The sequence below is a fragment of the Notamacropus eugenii genome, chromosome 6 (assembly GCF_028372415.1).
Source record: "Notamacropus eugenii isolate mMacEug1 chromosome 6, mMacEug1.pri_v2, whole genome shotgun sequence".
Lineage (NCBI taxonomy): Eukaryota > Metazoa > Chordata > Mammalia > Diprotodontia > Macropodidae > Notamacropus > Notamacropus eugenii.
The window spans coordinates 92,897,428-92,917,497 of NC_092877.1; the positions used below are offsets into that span (position 1 = coordinate 92,897,428).

Sequence of the window (20,070 nt, forward strand, 5' to 3'; positions counted from 1 at the left end):
CTCATCACATTTGGCTCAAGGAAGGAATAACATGCACAATCAATTTGGTATGAAAACGTATCTTTCAATACAGGAAAGTAGGGGAGAAAGGGATAAGCAGAGTTGGGGGGATGATGGAAAGGAAGGCAAATAGGAGGAGGGAGCAATTAGAAGTCCATACTCTTGGGGAGGGACAAGGTCAAAAGGGAGAATAGAAGAAATGGGGGGCAGGATAGGATGGAGGGAAATATAGTTAGTCTTACACAACATGACTATTATGCAAAACTACATATATATAACCTATATTGAATTGGTTGCCTTCTCAGTGGGGATGGCTGGGGAGGGAGGAAGGAAGAGGAGTTGTAACTCAAAGTTTTAGAAACAAATATTGAGTATTATTCCTACATACAACTGAGAAATAAGAAATACAAGTAAAGGGGTATAGAAATTTATCTTGCCCTACAGGACAAAAGAGAAGATGGGGATAGGGGAAGGGAGGGAGGGCAGCTTGGTGGAAGGGGTAATCAGAATGCTCAGGGGTTTGGGGTGGGAGGAGGGGAGAGATGGGGAGAAAATTTGGAGCTCAAAATTTTGTGGAAATGAATGTTGAAAACTTAAAATAAATTAATAATTTTAAAAAAAGAAGACAAATTGAAATCATTTGAGCTGGACTTGGCATGTCGGTATTTTGGGGTCCTCAGCACCCCTAAACCTCAACAAAACCATATTGATAGTCTTTTACTAAACAGTAACCTCATGGCTGAAAATCCTAACAACTGTCTTCCTTATTCCCCAAACCCTAACTTCCTCCCACTAACTAAATTACTTCATGACAATGAGTGTCAGCTACATGAGACTCAGGAAGGAGAGGTAAAGCTGATACTTATTAATAAAGAGAAACAGTGTAGATGGACATTAAGTTGACTCATTTTGTTTGCAGGTTCAGTCATTTTTAGCATCACTTAATGGAGAGAAACTGGAGAGCTTTAAAAATGACCTAATTTCTATTAAAGACATCTTTACACCAAAGGAATCAGAGACTGAAGAGAATCTAGAGGAGAAAGGTAAGAGAAAAAAATATCAACTTATAACCTGATATACTGCTATTGTATTCACTTGTAAAATTGATTTAAAAAAAAACCTTTCAGATGTGTTAAATAACAGAAGTAGAACAAGAGCATCATAAATGAAACCTTAAGAACATGACGCTGTTTATTCACCAGCTTCCAGTATTTGTATGAATGTTAACAGAAGGAAGTAGAAGACTTAGTGTTGAGTGGTGGGTCTTTTGGGGAATTTTCTTTTGGGAAAGGTGGGATTTTTCTTGTAGAATGAATTCAAGTTATGCATTTAAGCATTAGGATGTTCTTAAGTGAGTTTTTTTTTGCTCAGTTTTTAAAAATGCAAGACTAAGAGGTTTCTATCATTTATTTGTAATGGAATTGTATAAGATGTAGGCCACTGTAATGACCTAAAAGAGTTAGTACTTCCTTAACCATTCTACTTCTCCGAAGAGATTTAGGCATCAAGGAGACTAACCATTATTAAGCACCTCCCATGTGCCAGACACTGTGGTAAACCTTGGGAATGCAAAAGGCAAGTCTCTGCCCTCAAGGAGTACCACAATCTAATGGAAATAGAACCCATTGCTTCTCTTGTGGAAGTGTAGATCTATGCGTGTTTCTTTTAAACCATCATTTAGAAGGAGAATATTCTTCTTTTTTTAATGCTGTGGATACAATGCATGGTCTCTTGCCACTACCTAAAGTTGATACTATTATCAAAGACTGATTAACAATTGATAAAATGTTAAGTTCCATACATCTTGTCTGTGATTTTGATATATGACAAGCACAAAGCCTCTTCAGGAAATAGAGAGTGGACAAGTTTAGGTGAATAAAGGATAATAGTGGGAAGTAAGACTGGAAAGGCAGGTTAGGCAAGATGTTAGAGGGCATTGAATGTCATAATGTTTGGACTTTGGTAAGCAATGGAAAGATATTGAAGGATTCTAAATAGGAAGATAACATCATAGAACGTTATTATAAGAAAGTTACTTTGTTAAGAACATCTAGGATGGGTTGACTAGAGAACCTGAAATGAGGAGACTAGTTAGGGCATTAATACAATATTCCAACATGAGGGATGTTTAGGAAGAATTGACAGGACTTAACCAACGGACGGCTGTACGCTGAGGTCAGTTTCCCTCTTTTCTCAAAGGAGTTCAGCATGTGGATTATCAGCTTCCTCTCTTCCCTAACTCCTGCCTTTCTATTAGGGTTCTTTAAAATTCACATTGATGCTCTCTCAAACCCTTTTGTCTCCCAGTTCCTCAGCTGCCATAAATCCCATGATTTATGCCATAAATTTCACTCTCCCTCATCCTCACAGAGGGATGGCTACATGCTGATTCTTATTGGTGCCAATAAGCGTTCCAATTCCTTAATTAGAAAATCTGACATTCTGTTTACCTATCTATTTATTCTATCAAGCCATTACCTCCTATTTATTATTCCATTTCTACCTATGCCTCCCTCCTCCTAAACCTTTTCTTGACTCTCATCAAGACTTCCAATCTCTTTACCCCTCAGTACTTTCCCAGGCAACTAGTTCCTGATCTGACTTTCCAATCTCAATCCCATAATTAGCCATTTCCATTTTGCACTGTTTCCTTTTGTTTTCATTTTTTATAATTATTTTATTTGTTTTCTGTTTTCTACATTTGCTTCCATATATCTTAGATATTTTCCCTTTCCCTCTCTGAGATGGTATGGAATCTTGTATAGGTTCTATACCTACATTCTTATTAAATACATTTGCACCTTAGTCATGTTGCATAGAATTAAAGTGAATGGGAGAAAGTATAAAACAAAACAAAACATAACACCAGAGAAAATGGTCTGCTTCATTCTGCGATCCAATTCCATAGTTCTTTCTCTGAATATGAAAGGCATTTTGCCTCAAGTTCATTGGGAATTTTTTAGGTCCTTGCATTGCTATGAAGGACTAAGTCTATCAGAAAAAATCCTCACGCTCTGTGGTTGTTGCTGTGTACAAAGTTCTCCTGGTTCTGCTCCTTTCACTCAGCATCAGATCATATAAGTCCTTTCAGGCGTGTCTGAAGTCTTCCTGTTCATCATTTCTTGTAGCACAATAGTATTCCATTACATTCATTTACAACTTCTTCAGCCATTCCCCAATTGATGGGCATCCCCTTGATTTCCAGTTTTTGGCCATCACAAAGAGTGCTGCTATAAATATTTTTGTACATGTGGGACCTTTTCCCATTTTTATCATCTCTTTGGGATACAGTCCTAGAAGCGATATGGCTGGATCAAAGGGTATGCACATTTTTGTAGCCCTTTGGGCATAGTTCAAAATTTCCAGAATGGTTGGATCAGCTCACAGCTCCACTAACAATGAATTAGTGTTCCAACTCTCCCACATCTTCTCCAGCTTTGATCATCTTCCTGGTTTGTCATGTTAGCCAATCTGATTGGTGTGAGGTAGTACCTTCTGCACTGTCTTCTTCTCTTGGATCCTTCTTCCCTTGTTGTATCACCTCTTATGAGCTCACCAAGTGAGACATTGTAAAAGAGTGAAAAGAAGAATGCTCAAGACAGAGCTTTAGGTGACACTAATGGTTAGTGGACATGACCTTTATGAAGAACCAGCAAAGGAGGCTGAGTACTGAGTGGTCCATCAGGTAGGAGGAGCCCCAGAAGGAACCAATGTCATGAAACTCTGGAGAGGAGATAATATTTAGGAGGAGGCAATCAACTGAAGGGACATTTGAAGGGACCCAAAGAGCCTAAAAAGCACCTTAGTCAGTAAGGACTTGACAGTGAAAAATACTAACAGTTTAAAATCAGAAATTTTTGTAAAAATCTCATAGGAAAAGATAATGGAAGATAATAAGCAATGTCACTTTATGAAGCAGGGTCAAGTAAGGCAAAACTAGTTTAAAAAAAGCTTTATGAAAGACCCAACTAAAAGATGTCATCACTAGATCATTGAAGGGCAAAAAATGAAGGTAGAAGACAGAAGAAGAATGGAAATTATCTGCTAAGGTTTTTATAACCATTTTCACCATCAAGAATAGTAGAGTCAGTACATGTGGATTCTAACCTAATTGTCCCCAGACCCCTCCCCCCATGCTAATACAGGCAAGAATGCATTAATGGGAATAAAAACCAGAAAAGCATCCTGATTGAAACCAATTGTACATATAGGAGATCCATGCTGGAGGAAACATAATCAGGAAGGCATTAAGGGATTGAGTAATTAAATATCTAAGGAAGGGAAGACACCAAAAATCATGGACAAGTCAGACCTTGTTAATACCAGATGGCACAATGGATGGATATCTGGGCCTGGAGTCAAGAAGACCTAAGTTCAAATCCAGCATCAGATACTTTCTAGCTTGTGACCCTAGGCAAGTCACTTAACCTGTGTTTGCCTCAGTTTTCTCAATGGTAAATTGGGGATAATAATAGCTCCTATTTTGCAGGGTTATTGGTAAAGATGAAATGAAATAATATTTGTAAAAAGTCCTTAGCACAGTGGCTAGCATGTGGTAGGTGCTATAAAAATGCTTCTTCCTTAATACTGAAAAATGTGACTGAGAAACCATCAACAGTTAATGACCCATATGCCTACTTTTCCATTCATATGAAATTGATTTGAGATTCATCTACATGCCCAGCAGACACATCCTTTATTAGGGTATTAGTAGGGAGCAGGCAGGTTTTTCCAAGCCCTATTATTCTATAGTACACTGTAGCATTAACAGTAGACAATTGGAAAAGAAATCTAAGGAATACGAGTTCCCACTGTGTTTATTGTTTGTTGATTATGAAAAAGCGTTTGATTTGAAAGAGCCAAATATCACCTTAAAAGGAATCCCTAAGCCTTCTATATATGACTGATATAATGATGTCCTAATGTGCAACTAAGTCATTTCTAGGTCACAGAGCCCTGAGAAAGGACATTTTCCAGACTATTAGTACAGTCCACAGGCAAAGCCTATCACGGCGTAACTGTGATAATTTTCTATCCATTACTGCTCTACTGGGAAAATTGCTTTGCTCACTTCAAAGTCAAAAGAGGGAAAATTCACCCAGCAGCAGGAGGGAAAGTTGTTGCAGATGCCAATTTATTTGCCTTTGTCCTAACATAAAGTTACAGGGAGTCCCTGCACTCAGAAAGGAGAATAGTAAGCTGTTTCTGATTTCTGCCTTTTTCTGTTTCCACTTGTAGAGGAAAAAGGAGAATTTGTTAGCATGCTGACAGAACTTCTCTTTGAATTACATGTTGCAGCGACTCCTGACAAACTCAACAAGGTTGGTCATATCAAAATCATTTTGAATAAAAATCTTACTTTAGTTATATCCCAGAGGTCCTTTAAAAAAACCCAGAATATCAGTAGCCTGGTTTTATCATATGAGGGCAGGGCAGGATATTGAGTTCAATGGGTACTATTTAAATAGGAAAACATATAATGGAATATTATGGGTTTGCTTTGTAAATTAATTAACAAATTAATATTTTTAAATTTATCTGTTTTAATTTCTGACATGGCAAATATCAATAGATATAATCCACATAAACAAAAGCTCTCTGAGGGAGCAGTGTGGAGACAGTCCTCAATAATTTTTGAGTATAAAGGCATTCTGAGACCAGAACCTGGCCTAGGCTAACTCCAGGGTGTCTTCCACCTCTTTCATTCTGTGATTCTGGGTTAATGTTATAATTGTTTGGAGGTTTACTCCCACTGAGGAACTTTTTTACTGAGTAGATACATCTGACAAAAATTTAAATATTTTCTAGATCATTACCATTTCAACTTTATTTAATCTAATTGTTTGTATATTTTTCTTTGCTTCTTTCCTTTCTTTTTTCCCTCTCGCCTCTCTTCCTTTCTTCTCTTTTTACCCCTTTCTTTTTCTTCCTCCCTTCCTTCTTCTCTCTCTCTTCATTCATCTATTTATTTCTTTGTTTTTATTTCCTTCAGCTAAGTGAGTAAGGAAATGAGGAAAAAGATGCTAAGTCAGTGATTTCTTCATCAGGCATCACTTCTAGAAGCTCCAGGACTTCAAAGAGCCTAGAAATTTCCTCCTTCATCTACACCCTCTACCCAAACGGATAGTAGGGGTTGGGTTGAGGGGGAGTAGCTAAGGCCAGGCATGATTTAGATGACTCTCAAGAATACAAGGAAGAGTGATCTGGCCCTAGAACTTCAACAAAAAAATTTTACCTCTCCTTGAAAAGAAAGTCCATGAGTACAAAAGCCTCTGAGCCATTATTCGTCTTCTCTGACAGATATTATTAGGCTCATGAAACATTAGCAGCTTCATGAGATCTGTCCGATAAGGAAATTTTCTTCAGTAGTGACCATGGCTAAATTTCTGCTTGATTTTTTTTTAAAGGGCTAATTTTAAAAAATATTTGGCCAGGGAAAGGAAAAAACAGCCATATTTGCGTTTTACTTTTTTGGATGTGCCCATCATTTTTACTTTATTATATCTTAGTTCTAGAGGCAGTATAATTTGTTAATAGAAGATTGACCTTAGAATCAGAAAAACCTGGGTTCCGGTCCTGGCTCTGGGATATAACAGATGAGTGATCATGACAAAGTCATTTGCATTCTGAGCACACACAGGCAACTCTAAGGCTGCAAGTTACAGATGACTTACCTAACTGCATCAGTGGGGGCAGTTTCCCACCTGGGAGTTGCCTAAATTAATAAAACCACAAATGGTCTTCTTACGTAACTGTTGGGGGTTTTGTGAGTCCTTGAGTCTCTACAGATCATTTTGTTCCATTCTGATTTCCTTCTTTTGACATGTTCACTTTTCTTTATTCTGTACATTGTATTGAACAACTTCATAAAGCAACAGAATTGTTTCTTCATGGGGCAAGAAACAGGAGAGCCAGCCCAGAGGGTGGTAAAAGTTCTTTAAAAATAAATGTAATTGTTATTAACTTTTTTCCTTTTTAAAACACAATATTCTCCCCAGTTGTATACTATTTACTAACATATGCTATGGAAATGTTAGGAAACAATGAAGCCTAAAAGGAAATAAATCTTTCCTTCCAAAGTCTCAAAGGAATGTTTTAAAGAAGTAAAAGAATCTGGTATGTGTGCCCTTGAGGACTGCCCTCCAATGATTTGTTACATCCTGACTTCTAGAGTAGGGTTTGGAGAATTAGGCTGAATGAATTTTTGTCTACCTCTTTGTGTTTAACAGCAGCTCATCATCTTCCATTCTCACAATGTAAATATATTTCTTTGGGTGGGGATGACTATAGGCTAGAAAAAAGGCTCATGACTGGGTGGAAGAAGCTCAACCTGTGACATCAGTTGATGTGGTAGAACAGCCAGTGGAGAAAACTCTAGATGATGAAGGAGAGAATCCTAAAGTCCCTGAACATGAAAATAAAGGAGAAGAAAAGAAAACCAAGACACTAGAGGTAAACATAACTTTTCTATCCTTTAAACAGTTATCTTGTGTTAATCTATTGAGCAGCTTGGTGACGCAGTGGATAGAATATTGGACTTTTAGTCAGGAAGTCTCCTCATTCTGAGTTCAGATTTGGCCTCAGACACTTACTAGCTGTGTGACCCTGGGCAAGTCACTTAACCCTGTTTGCCTCAGTTTCCTCATCTATAAAATGACCTGGAGAAGGAAATGGCAAACCACCCCAGTGTCTTTGCCAAGAAAATCATGGGGTGATGAAAAGTTGCAAATGACTGATAAACAACTGAACAACAACTTTTGGAATCAACACTTCTTATTTTAAGTTATGATAATGTTGTTTTTTTCACCATTCCAAGAAACTGTAGCAATTTCATAAATATATAACAAATTTCTTAGGGTAAGTCAATTTGCATATTCTTATAAGTTTGATAGTTTCTTCATGGATTTATGAGAATTGTAAAGGAAAAATATTTTTGTATTAAGGACATAATAATTTTACCCTCAAGGAAAGGTCCAATTTTGTACACAAGTTAATTGTTATAAAATATCACATATGTCTTTTATACATTATAAATAATGTAGCATAGTCTTCAATGTCCTTATTTACCATAATTATTTAATACTGTACTTAAATGTTGAAGGTAATAATTTATTCAATGAAATTTTTGCAAGAGAACATGGATGCAGAAGATGAAAATTCATGGATGGATTACAATCTCCATAGAGAAGCAAGTACTCACACTTGTATGAGCTTGCAAACCTATTGAAAAGTGAATGAATTGATAAAGAATTTATTAAGTGCTTAATATATGCAAAGCACTATGCTAAAGAGCTGGAGATACAAGTAGAAAAGTAAGACAATCCCTGTGCTCAAGGAGCTCATATTGTAAGGGGCATAATAATACATGGAAGATTTCAGTTGCAAGCCAGATGGAAAAGTCTTATGATTTTTTAGGTTGCAGTGGCAAAGCAGATAGTAATGCTGATTCTTTAATGTCGTTTCTTCCGATAAAATCATATCAAGTTCTGTTGTTGAACCATTTTTTGGTGCTGTGAAATATAAATATTTTAAGGTGAAATAATTTTTCAGTTTGATAACACCAAGGACAATATTTCCAGTTCAAATTACTGGTATTTCTACATGTAAATAGTTTTATAATTTCTCATGGTATTTCAGGAGGCTATACCAGATAATATTCAGTCAGTTCTAGAAATTCATCATTCAAAGTGTCAAAGTTTTATTTTGTGTTGTCCCTGGGCTCAATATGAATAGTAGTCTCTCAGACTCCACCCGAATATTTATGCTACTTATTTGTCATTTCATTACAGGAAGTGTACATGTTATCGATTGAAAGTCTTGCTGAAGTAACTGCGCGCTGTATTGAACAACTTCATAAGGTAGCAGAGCTAATTCTTCATGGGCAAGAAGTAGAAAAACCAGCCCAGGACCAAGCAAAAGTTCTTACAAAGTAAATGTAACTTTAATTATTTTTTTAAAATTTTCAGTGCCTTTTGTAACAGTTTGGTATTTTTCCCATCATCATCTCAAGGTTCATAAAAATTAACATCCTATATCAACAAAGCTCCATTTTGCTGTGAAAATAAATGCTTATAGCAATTCCATAGGAAATGCAATGAGGAAATAAGAAATAATAGCTGTCTTCCAGGAGTTACTACATCAAGATTACCTGGAGTATCTTAGAAGACGTGATCTTGGCCATATTTACAACATCACTTATTGTTTCAGGAGATGAGATGCTTTGAAATGCAGGCATCATAAGTTTTCAACAAAGAAATTGAGAACTCACTCCCTTAACTTAGTCTTACGGCTGGAATGGCAAAATCCACCAGAGTACGCAGATTTTCATGTCAGTTTCCAGCAGATTCCATCCCCAGATTCTTGGTTGATGAGTCAGCCCCATTGTGTTACTCTTGGCCAGTCATTAGTTAAGACATTCAAGGGAGCCAAAGGAAAGGACCTACAAATTGTCTTAAGCTAGACAGTAGAAGTGTCCCTTGTCCCTCCTTTACAACTCACCAAGACAGTTCATTTCACTCACAGTGTGATTCAATTCTATTCAATATTTACTAAATGTGCTTTTACTCTTCATGTGCTGCATGTTGTGAGATAAAGGACATCATCCCAGCCCTCACTTCTGTATTCTTCTAGGGGTATACAACGTCAAATAAAGTCAACAATCATTTGTTAAGTGCTTATTGTGTGCATGGTACTGTGCTGGGTACTAAAAATACCAAAACAAAATAAATGAAGTAGTTCTTTATCTCAGGGAACTTCAGGGCAATGTTGTCCTTTCCCCTTTCTTGAAAATTCCCCAAACTTTCCAGTCTCCAACTTAGACTACTCTGAGACAATGATTTGGTCTCCTAGCCACTATTAGAAAGTCTCCGTTGATTCTGCCTATGTGATAGCAATCAGCTTCCACATTTAAGGAGCATGGGGAAGCCTCCTCAAATACCACACACAGTCAGAATGGATCCTCTGGAAAATGCACAGCCAATAAACCCTCTGCCTTGGCAGCAACCACCATCTCATCTTCCTCAGAATGTGTATAAGTGCTATAAGCAGGTGTAGCAACCCCATAATTACCTGTATGAGTGGATGAATTAATTTTTAAAAAGGTATTTATTAAGAGCTTACTCTTTGTAAAGCACTGCTGAGGATACAAAAAAAAAATTAAGACAGTCTTGGATTTCAAGATCCTCACATTCTAATGCAGAAAGCAACACATGGATGAGGTTGCAGAAGTAAGTCAGATGGAAAGTCCAGTGGTCTTAGGTTTCAGTAGCAAAACAAATTTCCTTAGCATTTCCTTAGCGTTTCCTTAGCATCTTTTCCATTAATTTAACCTTACTAGTTTCTGGTTTTGAGCCAACAGTGCCAAGGATTTTGGTGCTAGAACATTCTTCTCTGGGTCTTCATAGCTATGTCCCCTGAGTGCTTTGGCATATGCAGAAGCAGTTGCCAAGTCACAGGGTTTGCTTCCCTGGATGACAAATGCAGGAAGGAGCCTGTCTGGACATAGGAATGGTGGTATTGGCAGGAATTAAGGAATGAGGAAGCAGTGCTATTACCTGGGTCCTTATACTCAGTATCCTGGGCTATTTCCATTCAGATGGGAGAGGAAGTAGTAGTGGTCAAAGTGGTGACAGTGGCAATGGTGGTTTGACTTTTCTGGCAGATGTGGATTCCTATCTCCCCTTCAAGGTACCGCGATGTCTCAGCTAGACTGGCTTGCCTGTCCCATGGGTGATAGTGGGTGAGGATAGCTCTCCTAGTCCCCCAAAGGCATGCTTTCCTGGATGATAGCTGTGGGGACTGGGCTGGAATCAGGGCCAATAGTCTAAAGGGTGTCTGTTCTTCCTAGGGCTCTTATCCTCAAGGTCCTTGGCTTTCTCCATTTGAGCCTGAAGAGAGATAATGGTTAAGTTAGTGACAATGATGTGACTCAGCTGGCACATGGTACCTCTTGTCTCACCTCCAAGGTGCCTTGCTCACTTATCAAAGGGGCTACCTCTCTTGACTGGAGCCCATTCCTTAAGAAAAAGATTTCTTTGAAAGGAAAAAATGGGTACACAGTAAAAAATAACATCAATTATGGAATATAATCATGTTTTATACACATCAGAAGTGTGTCCTTTATAATGAATGATAGGACAGAATATTATCACCAGAGTATTATCACACCTCCCCACCACTCTAATCCCCATAGCAAATAATATCAGCAAGTGAATATACCAACCTTCTCTCCCACTTCAATGGGGCAAATGCATCTAAATCAAAATGTATTTTTATAATATTTATGTTAAAATAAGCCAAAATCCATAGTAAACCTCTAGATGGCCAGAACTCCATGAAGAACATATCTCCAATGGCAAGATGGAATCTAATACTTTTTAGATAATAATCTCAGCATTTTGATTTTTTTTAAATTAACTTTAAAATAATCTAATGGTCTCATGTGTTTTTCCTTCAGATTAACCAATGCAATGTGTAATGAAGTGGCCTCCTTATCTAAGAAGTTTTCTGATTTTTTAACCACCACTGGGGTAAGAGTATAATAATTTTTTTTTATAGGGAGAAGGGGGATGGGGTCCTGTGACTTCACGAGAGTTAGGTGCCCCCTGCACTAATGTGAATCTACAACTGTCATACAACTTAAAAGTCCTGTAGAGTTACCTGGAGACACTGAGAACATAAGTGATTTACCCAGTCCTGTTGCCAGTATGGTTGAACTGGGACTTGAAACTAGGCCTTCCTGACTCTAAGGCCAAATCTCTATTGATGGCACCATACTTCCTGGTATTGATTTATCCTGGATATATAAATGGTAAGGTGTATTTGTAACGGAATGAGAGGAGTGGTGAGGTTGCAAGACCAAAATTTATGCCTCCAACAAGATTTAACCAAATAATACTTCTAAAATTCAGTTTAGAAAAACTGGGTTAGTAGTTTTCTCTGTAATGAGGCCATGCGAGTGGTATGGCAGGTAATAATCCTTCACATTGTATAACATTGTGAGGTTTACAAGGTGCTCTCATCACAACAACCCTACAACATAAGTACTACATGTCATATTATCCTCAGTTTGCAGATGAGAAAAATTAGGCTTAGAGAGATCAACTAACTTACCAGAAGTCACTCCCATAATAGGTAAATGTCAGAATTGGGATCTGGATCCAGATTTATTCTGTCTCCAAATTTATCTCTTTCCATGGCAACATATAAACTCATAAGAAAAAATGAATTGGGCGTCAGGGCACAGGAATTCTTGTTCTGGCCTGGCTACTATTGTAGCTAGTTACATGATTGGGCAAATTATTTAACCTTTGCAGAGCTTACTTTCCTCATTCTATGGTCTGAGGTCCATGGATTCCTCTTTAATGTCATTTACTTTTTATTTCATCTGAATACTTTTCTTTGCTATGTTTTTACTGCTTCTTCTGCTTTGGATTGGCCTTCAGAGCCAGTTTACAAACCACAGGAAAAATACAGCCTCATTGCTTTATAGTCATGCTTGGTTGGTTTCTTTATTTTCACCAATTCTTTATATTCCCCAGTTTGTTAATGACCCTATACAAATTATTTCACAGTCCAGTAGGCAAATGACCATTTATCATCTTCTGTAGTTCTCTAACTATCATATCAACCAATCAACAGGCATTTATTAAATGCTTACAGTGTAGTAGGAACTATAATGGGTCTTGGGGATACAAATACAAAAGTGAAAGAGCCTCTGTCCTTGAGGAACTTGTATTCTTTTGGGGGAAGGATAGTGACAATAGATCAATAGAATATTTATGTATTTTATATGCATAAAATTAGGTTTTATAGATTTTCCCATACCTGAATAAAATGTTAATTAAAAATATTATAGGGCAATAAATTTCAGCAAAAGATGTTAGAGTTTGGGGGATTTTTATATTTTAAGTAAGGAAAAAAATCTAAAATAGTGGCTACTATGAAAGTACCATCTCACAGTATAATGGTATTTGTGTGGTAAAGTTATTATTCATGAATTTTAAGTCATCGTTTCTGTGAGTTTTTTCTAGCTCCTAAAATACAGCCATTATTGATAACTAGAAGTTAATGGGTTTATATTGCTCTCCAGACTCCTTTCAGATTGTTTGTACATTCTCAAAATCAATGTCATTTTATTATCCTCATTTTGATTATATTTCAGCAGCTTATTGATAATCAAATAAACCAAGAGCAAGTATCATACTGGATTTTCTGGTTACTGAAAAGAGTTTCTCCGCAGACTCCATTTTAGAACCCCTAGAAATAATATGCAGTATATGCTACTTTGCCTATATTGGAATAATTGTAACCAGCTGCCATGTGAAGCTTCTTGTGTTGGGGTAAATTTTGTGACTGTCATCTTAGATGCAGTGAGGAAAACCCTTTGGGTTATTTTCCCTTTTTCATATAGTGGTGTGGTGATAGATAGCAAGCAGTGGACTGGTGGGGAGATCCTAATTGTAATCTCAGCCTCACCAATATCTAGGGGCACTAACATCCTATTTCCATATGATAGAATAATTTCAAAGGTCAACAGGACCTTAGACCCACCTAGTCCAACGCCTTCATTTTATGGATGAGGAAACAGGTTCAAAGAAGGAAAGGGACTTGTCCAAGGTCACATAGACAGCACAACCAGGAATTAAAACCAAGGTCTTCTAACATATAAACTACTTCTCTTGCCACTGAGCCACACTGTGTCATAGTGGACAAAGAGCTAACCTTGGAGCCAGGAAGAAATAAGTTAAATTCTAGCCTCTGAAATATACTGTGTTACTCTGGTCAAGTCATGTAACCTTTCAGTACGCTGGATAGCTCTTAACCTATAGCTTGTAGAGAAAGGGTCAATTTGCCTTAGTAGAGACAGTTTTCTCACCCAGGAGTCTCCTATACCAATGAAATTATGTCTCCAGATCCTTTCCCTTCCCCCCACAGAATGGAAGAATAGTAACCACTTCATAAATGCTATGCCATTGTAAAAATAGATCAGATGACAAGTGAAAGTGCTTTAGGCTCTTTAGTAGAAAGCCACTATCTTAACAGTGGGGCAGCTAGGTGGTGCAGTGGATAGAGCACCAGTGCAGGAGTCAGGAAGATCTGAGTTCAAATCTCACCTCAGACACTTGACACTCACTAGCTGTGTGACCTTCTTAACCCCAACTGCCTCATCCTGGGTCATCTCCAGTCATCCTGATGAATATCTGGTCACTGAATTCAGATGACTCTGGAGGAGAAGTGAGTCTGATGACCTGCACAGCCCTCCCTCACTCAAAACAAAGTCAAGTGCAAGTCATGTCATTATTTCTCTGATGGCATGGTCTTCCTTGGCAACGAAGGACGAACACACTATCTTAACAAAGATCTATTCATATTTCATGATACAGTGGACAGAGCACATTTCCTCTGGATCCAGATGACCTGGGTCAAATGCTGTTTCTCAGACTTGTTACCTTTGTGATCTTGGGCAAGTCATTTAACCTGCATCAGTTTCCTCATGTAAGAAATGAGCTAGGTAATGCCTGAGGTCCCTTCCCATTTGTGATCCTGTTACCATCATTATTTAAGGTTATCATCTACCCCTCACAAGTACACTCATGTTTTAATTCCTTGTAGTGCACATCTAATTCAGCAATTGTAACTTGGCTTCATAAACAAAGGTGGTAAAAAGTGTAAGAAGAAGAGGGAGTAAATAACCAAACATATCATTTTTTCCATAATTTGTTAATGTGGACCAGGGTTTAAGTCCCATCTCTGACGCATACTGGCTTTGTTACTTTGAGCAAGTAACTTCACCTCTTGGCACTCTGGGAAATTCTCTAAGACCATAAAATGCAGAGAAGTTGCCTGTATTGGTAGATGGAGTTTCTCTATGTCAGGAATTTCCTATTCCAATCACATCGTAGATCTAGCCCCTATCTCTGTCTTTATTTTATGACCTACCCTTTCCCAATCAAATCAAAATAATTTGACTCATCACAGAAAGCAATGGCTTTTATTTGAGTATAGTAACATACTCCTAAAGCTACTAGTATCATCTTCCAATTCATATATACATTAGGGATACTGTCAAATATCCATCATTCAACAAGTATTTGCTTACTTGATTAGAAGTTCCTCAATTAAATTGTAAATGTCTTGAGGGAAGATACTGTATCTTGTATAATTTTACGTACATGGCCCTTCACATATGATATGTACTCCATAAATATTTATTGAATGAATTATTCATTTACTCTATCCCTTGCACTGTACTATTAGCACCTTGTGATATATGTGAGAGTATAAAAGCTAATATCTGCTGACCTCAGTCAAATTGTGTATTAATGTATAAACTACATAGTTTTTGAAGGTCTGTAATGGAAATGCTTAATTAAAAATCATAACATCAGGTCTAAGAACAATATTAACTTAAAATCATATATAGTTTTCAACATATTTCTCAGTTAAGCTGACAATAAAGATTACATTTCAAAAATGCAACAGGCCTGTAAAATATACTGATTATTGATGTGTAGCCCCAATTTACAGATTAGGGAAGAAAGGCGCAGGGATGTTAAGTGTCTTACCTGAGGTCCTATAACTTATAAGTGACAGAGCTGGGACTAGATTCTAGATCTTCTTATTCTCATCCCAGGATTTTTTTTTATCAGGAAGATGGGAGGCATTAAAATGATATTTTCCTGTGATATCTTAGGACCTCTCTTGTTCTTGATTCACCAGTCCATGGTTCACAAATGATCCCTTAACAAAGCAAATTGATTTCTATTCAGTAATATCAGTGCATTTGGGCCTGTGGTATAGACTTCAAGCTACCTGATTTGTGTTTTTATTTCACAGAGCAATCAGAAGGCAGAGGTCCTTAACCCAATGATCAACAGTGTTTTGTTAGAGGTAAGCTTCTCACTGTCACCTGGAGATGGCTTGATAAAGGGCCTTTGAAAAGAAACATGTATGAAGGATACATTTCCCATGCTTTTCTCTTAAGAAGAAAGTGTTACTGTGATTCTCCACTATCTCATCAACAGCCAAGCAGCTAGTTGGAAATCCTGAAGTAAATCAACAATACCTAAATTTCCAAGGATTTCTGAGTGTAAAAAAGAAATGCTAGCCTTGCACTTCTTTCTGCAACTGTTGCCTTAGGCTTATCAAATGGCTCTTGGTGCTGTAAAGTTTGACACTAATTTTAACACTGTTAATTACCGTTTTCTGTGGCACTCTGAAACTCACGACTGATCCCCTGAAAATCTGAACTCTTTCTCTCTTCACACCCACTGGATCCTCTTGGCCAGTGAGGTCCAGTCCAGGTCGGCAGATGTGGCAGGTGCCTTTTGGCTTAAAAAATGGTACAGTAGTCAAGCTTGGTCTATCTGTGTACAGAACTCAAGAGGCCTGCTCTTCGCCGACTCAGACCCTAACTATCATCTCCTGTAACAGAATTACTAAATTAATGTTAGCCCAATGTCATCTGTGACCTTGCTAGGAGCTGTGATGTGTGAGAGGATAAGGGAAATATAGCAGCCTTTCCTCATTTATGGGGGTGGACTCTAGAGAGTTCTGGAAATTCTCTACTGGCACATTGGTTTGTACTGTGGTAGGTAAAGGTTTTAATGAGGAAAATTTGAGCTATTATGTAGGCAAGTACCTAGAGCTACAGAGCTTTAACAAGATAATAGTGTATATTTATACAATGCTTTTAAGTTTGCAGAACTACCCTTTGAAGTTGCTGGTACAGATATTCTTATCCCCAATTCAGAGAAGAGGAAACTCAGAGAGAGAGATTAAACCCATAGTCATAGAAAGTAGAGGGAGAAAGTAGAATTTGAACCTAAGTTTCCTGACTACACAATTTACCTATCTTTTCACTAAATATATTTGCCTCTCAATTCTGTTATAATTCAACTGAAGGTATCTGTACAAAATATGTCATATATATCACGTATATATGTATATGTTTAATGTGTATATATGTATGTGTACGTGCATATATGTATATATATTTTCACACACATACATACCCCCTGCCACATTGAATGTATATGTTGATACTATGTGTACTATGGATATTTAAATTGCCATACCGTAAGTCAGAAAAGTTTACTACACATATGTAGCTGTGCTTCCTGGAGATCATGCTTAATTATTTTTCTCATCATCTGTAAAATGTTGGACTTTGAAAGTTCTTTCTACCTCCTCCTTTCTTTTATCCCAAAAGATTGAGTTGTTCTCATATAGATACAGAAAAGTAACAACAAGAATTATATATTATATTATAAGAGAAGAATAAGAAGAATATTATATTCTATTGGTCTGAATAGAAACTTCCCCCAAATATAGTCCCAACCCCCTCCTGAAATGAGATCCTCTTTGAAATGTGTCCAAAATAGTCATGCCAAATTACCCTATTAAAATGTTTATTTCCAATGAAAGGATTTTAAAATAATTTTCTCCAGTTCAGATAGCAATGTTTTATTTATTTTTGTTCCCACTGCTCACTTTGTCTTTATTCAGATTCGGATTTTGTATATGCCAGATTTGAAAAGGAAATGTGGCCAATATTCAGGCCAGTTAGATGTATTGCAGGTAATTTTTAGCATGTGACTAATGTCTTAGACTAAGCTAAGGCATTGACTGGTTTTTCGTTTAGTAATGTAAATTAAGAAAATCTTCCCTACTTTCCATTCCTCAAAGGCACTGACAGTATGATGTAACAAATCAGATGAGGGTAAAAAAGGTTAGGAAATCAAAGATGAATTCGTATTGCAAGTATTTGGATTTGGAGTTTAGGAGAGATTTTATTTTGGGGTTGTCTGAGGGTTGTTGTTTTTCATGAAGTGTCCCTTGGGCTAACACTGGATATTAATCTGGTTTGCAACTTGAGCTATGATGTATCCTAATTGAAAACAGAGGAGATGAAGATGATGGTACTATCTGGGACTTCCAAGACATTCAGGGGCTTTGCTCCTGATCTCCTCCTCAGATCAGTTAACTATCTGCTTTGTTGCTGGCAAACTAAGACATTTTCCTAGCCTTGATTTCTAGACAATTGGACTGATGGAGGAAGAGGTTAAGTATAGAGGCTAGTGAATGTGTAATTCTTTAACTATCTCCCAGGAGCTTGTATTAATTATTTTTCCATTTTATAGAAATCTTTCTGCCTGATAGAGTTCATAATCAAGAGCTGACTCTGTTAGACAGGATGTACTTAGATTTTTGTTTATATTCCAAAATGGTTGAGGAATTGAATTAAGCATCATGTGGGGGAGGGGAGATGGTGGTAAGCAATCAAATTTAAAGGGACAATGCCAACATTGAACTCTAAGAATAGTTCTTCAACCACTTTTTTTTTCCCTCCTTCATTAGGGCGCCAATAGTACAACATACATCCAGGATGCTTTCCAGCTGTTGCTTCCTGTTCTGCAGATTTCACATATCCAAACCAATTGTTTGAAAGAGGAGCAGTGACAGTTGCCAGAATCTATCACCATGTAGAAGGAAGCCACAGCCACATTCTTGTAATGTTTGTGGTTAAGGGGATGTCTTAAAAGAAAACTGGCTCCAGAAGGCCCATCATAGGACACTATAGCAGTTTTGCACAGACAGTATTGAAAATAAATGTTTAAAGACATTTTTCTTAATGTATATGGTTGTTAGAACAGCTTTTTTTTGCAAATAGTAATATTTTCTTCATATTAATTTAAAATGAAACCACACATATATTCAAAATAATGTTGGCTTGACTATATTTCCGTTCATAAAAAATAATTCCTTTAATTGGTAAATCACACTGTGTCAGGAGATCCCATGATCTTGAACTCTTTAAATGCAAATAGTTTCAAATTTCCCACTCTTCAAGAATTAATTTTTAAAATATTAACTTAAATTTCATACTAAATTGTAATGTAGAAAACATATATCATGAAATTTTCATCTTAGATTGTAAGGCAGTATAGTAGAGTGGAAAAACTACCAGTATACTGAAATAGAGTGGACCTGATACTGAAATACAGTGGAATTCAGGCTCTGCCAGTTGTATAACCTTGGGTGAGTCACTTAATTTCTCCAAATCTCAGGCTTCTCATTCATAAAAATAAGGTAATTAGTCTAGATTATAGGTTCTTAGCCTCTTTTGTGTCATGGACTCTGCTACCAGTCTGGTGAAGCTTATGGATTCATTTTCAGAATGTTTTTAAATACATAAAATACATTGGAAATCAATTATGTTGAAACACAATTATCAAAATATTTTTTTAAAAAATTTACAGACCCCAGACTAGGAATCCTTGTACCAGATGAATTCTAAGTTTCCATCCAGTTCTAAAATTCTATGACAATATACACTGTGTCTAATTACTCAAGAGATCTAATCAGATCTGTAATAAATAGCAAAGAGTTTTCCATTTGAGTTTTACTATATTTACTGAATTTCAAAAATATTAGTGGTATTCCTACAAAAAATTAAAGAGTAAGTAAGGAAAATATAGACTATCTTTAATACTTAGTTTCTTGTTCACTATGTATTTTTTTCTAATTGACATGTAACATATCAGTCTGGAGCTGTTAAATGATTTTTTTACTGTAAGAAAAATTTTTAGCTATTCAGATATTAAGTTGAATAAATTTGAATTGATTTGATAAGTGCATGACAACATAGCTTTACCAGATTGTAAGCTCCTTGAGGGTAGGGACTGTGTCTTATTTTACTTATTTTGCTTTTTTATCCCCAGAACTTAACACAGTACCTTAAAAAAAAAAGGTACACAATAAACATGAATTGAATCAACATCAGTATCATAGTCTTTGAAATTAAAGTATCCATTTATGAATTCATTTATATGTGGAGATGATGCTACATGACTTGAATAATAAGTAAAATCCTTAGGAAACTATATCAAATCGTTTACCATCTCAAGGAGGGTATAGGGGAAAAAGGAAGGGAAGGATAGAATTTGGAATTCAAAACTTAAAAAAAAATGAATGTTTAAAATTATTTTTACATGTAATTGGGGAAAAAATAAAATATTATTTAAGCAGGTTGGAAGATCTTCACAAGTCATCACGGCAAGTGGATGC

General features: G+C 36.7%; 1 protein-coding gene across 3 annotated transcripts in view; it reads left to right on the plus strand.

Moving 5' to 3' along the window:
• FAM114A1 (family with sequence similarity 114 member A1) overlaps window positions 1–19,780 on the plus strand; it is a 72,849-nt gene extending 53,069 nt beyond the window's left edge. For all 3 annotated transcript variants that reach the window (XM_072620491.1, XM_072620492.1, XM_072620493.1), the window contains exons 8-14: window positions 920–1,043; window positions 5,239–5,321; window positions 7,291–7,452; window positions 8,790–8,929; window positions 11,456–11,528; window positions 15,838–15,891; window positions 18,361–19,780. In XM_072620491.1, the coding sequence (XP_072476592.1) occupies window positions 920–1,043; window positions 5,239–5,321; window positions 7,291–7,452; window positions 8,790–8,929; window positions 11,456–11,528; window positions 15,838–15,891; window positions 18,361–18,462 (738 nt within the window). In that variant the 3' untranslated portion in view covers window positions 18,463–19,780. The remainder of the gene's footprint in view (window positions 1–919; window positions 1,044–5,238; window positions 5,322–7,290; window positions 7,453–8,789; window positions 8,930–11,455; window positions 11,529–15,837; window positions 15,892–18,360) is intronic.
• Window positions 19,781–20,070: the final 290 nt, after the last annotated feature.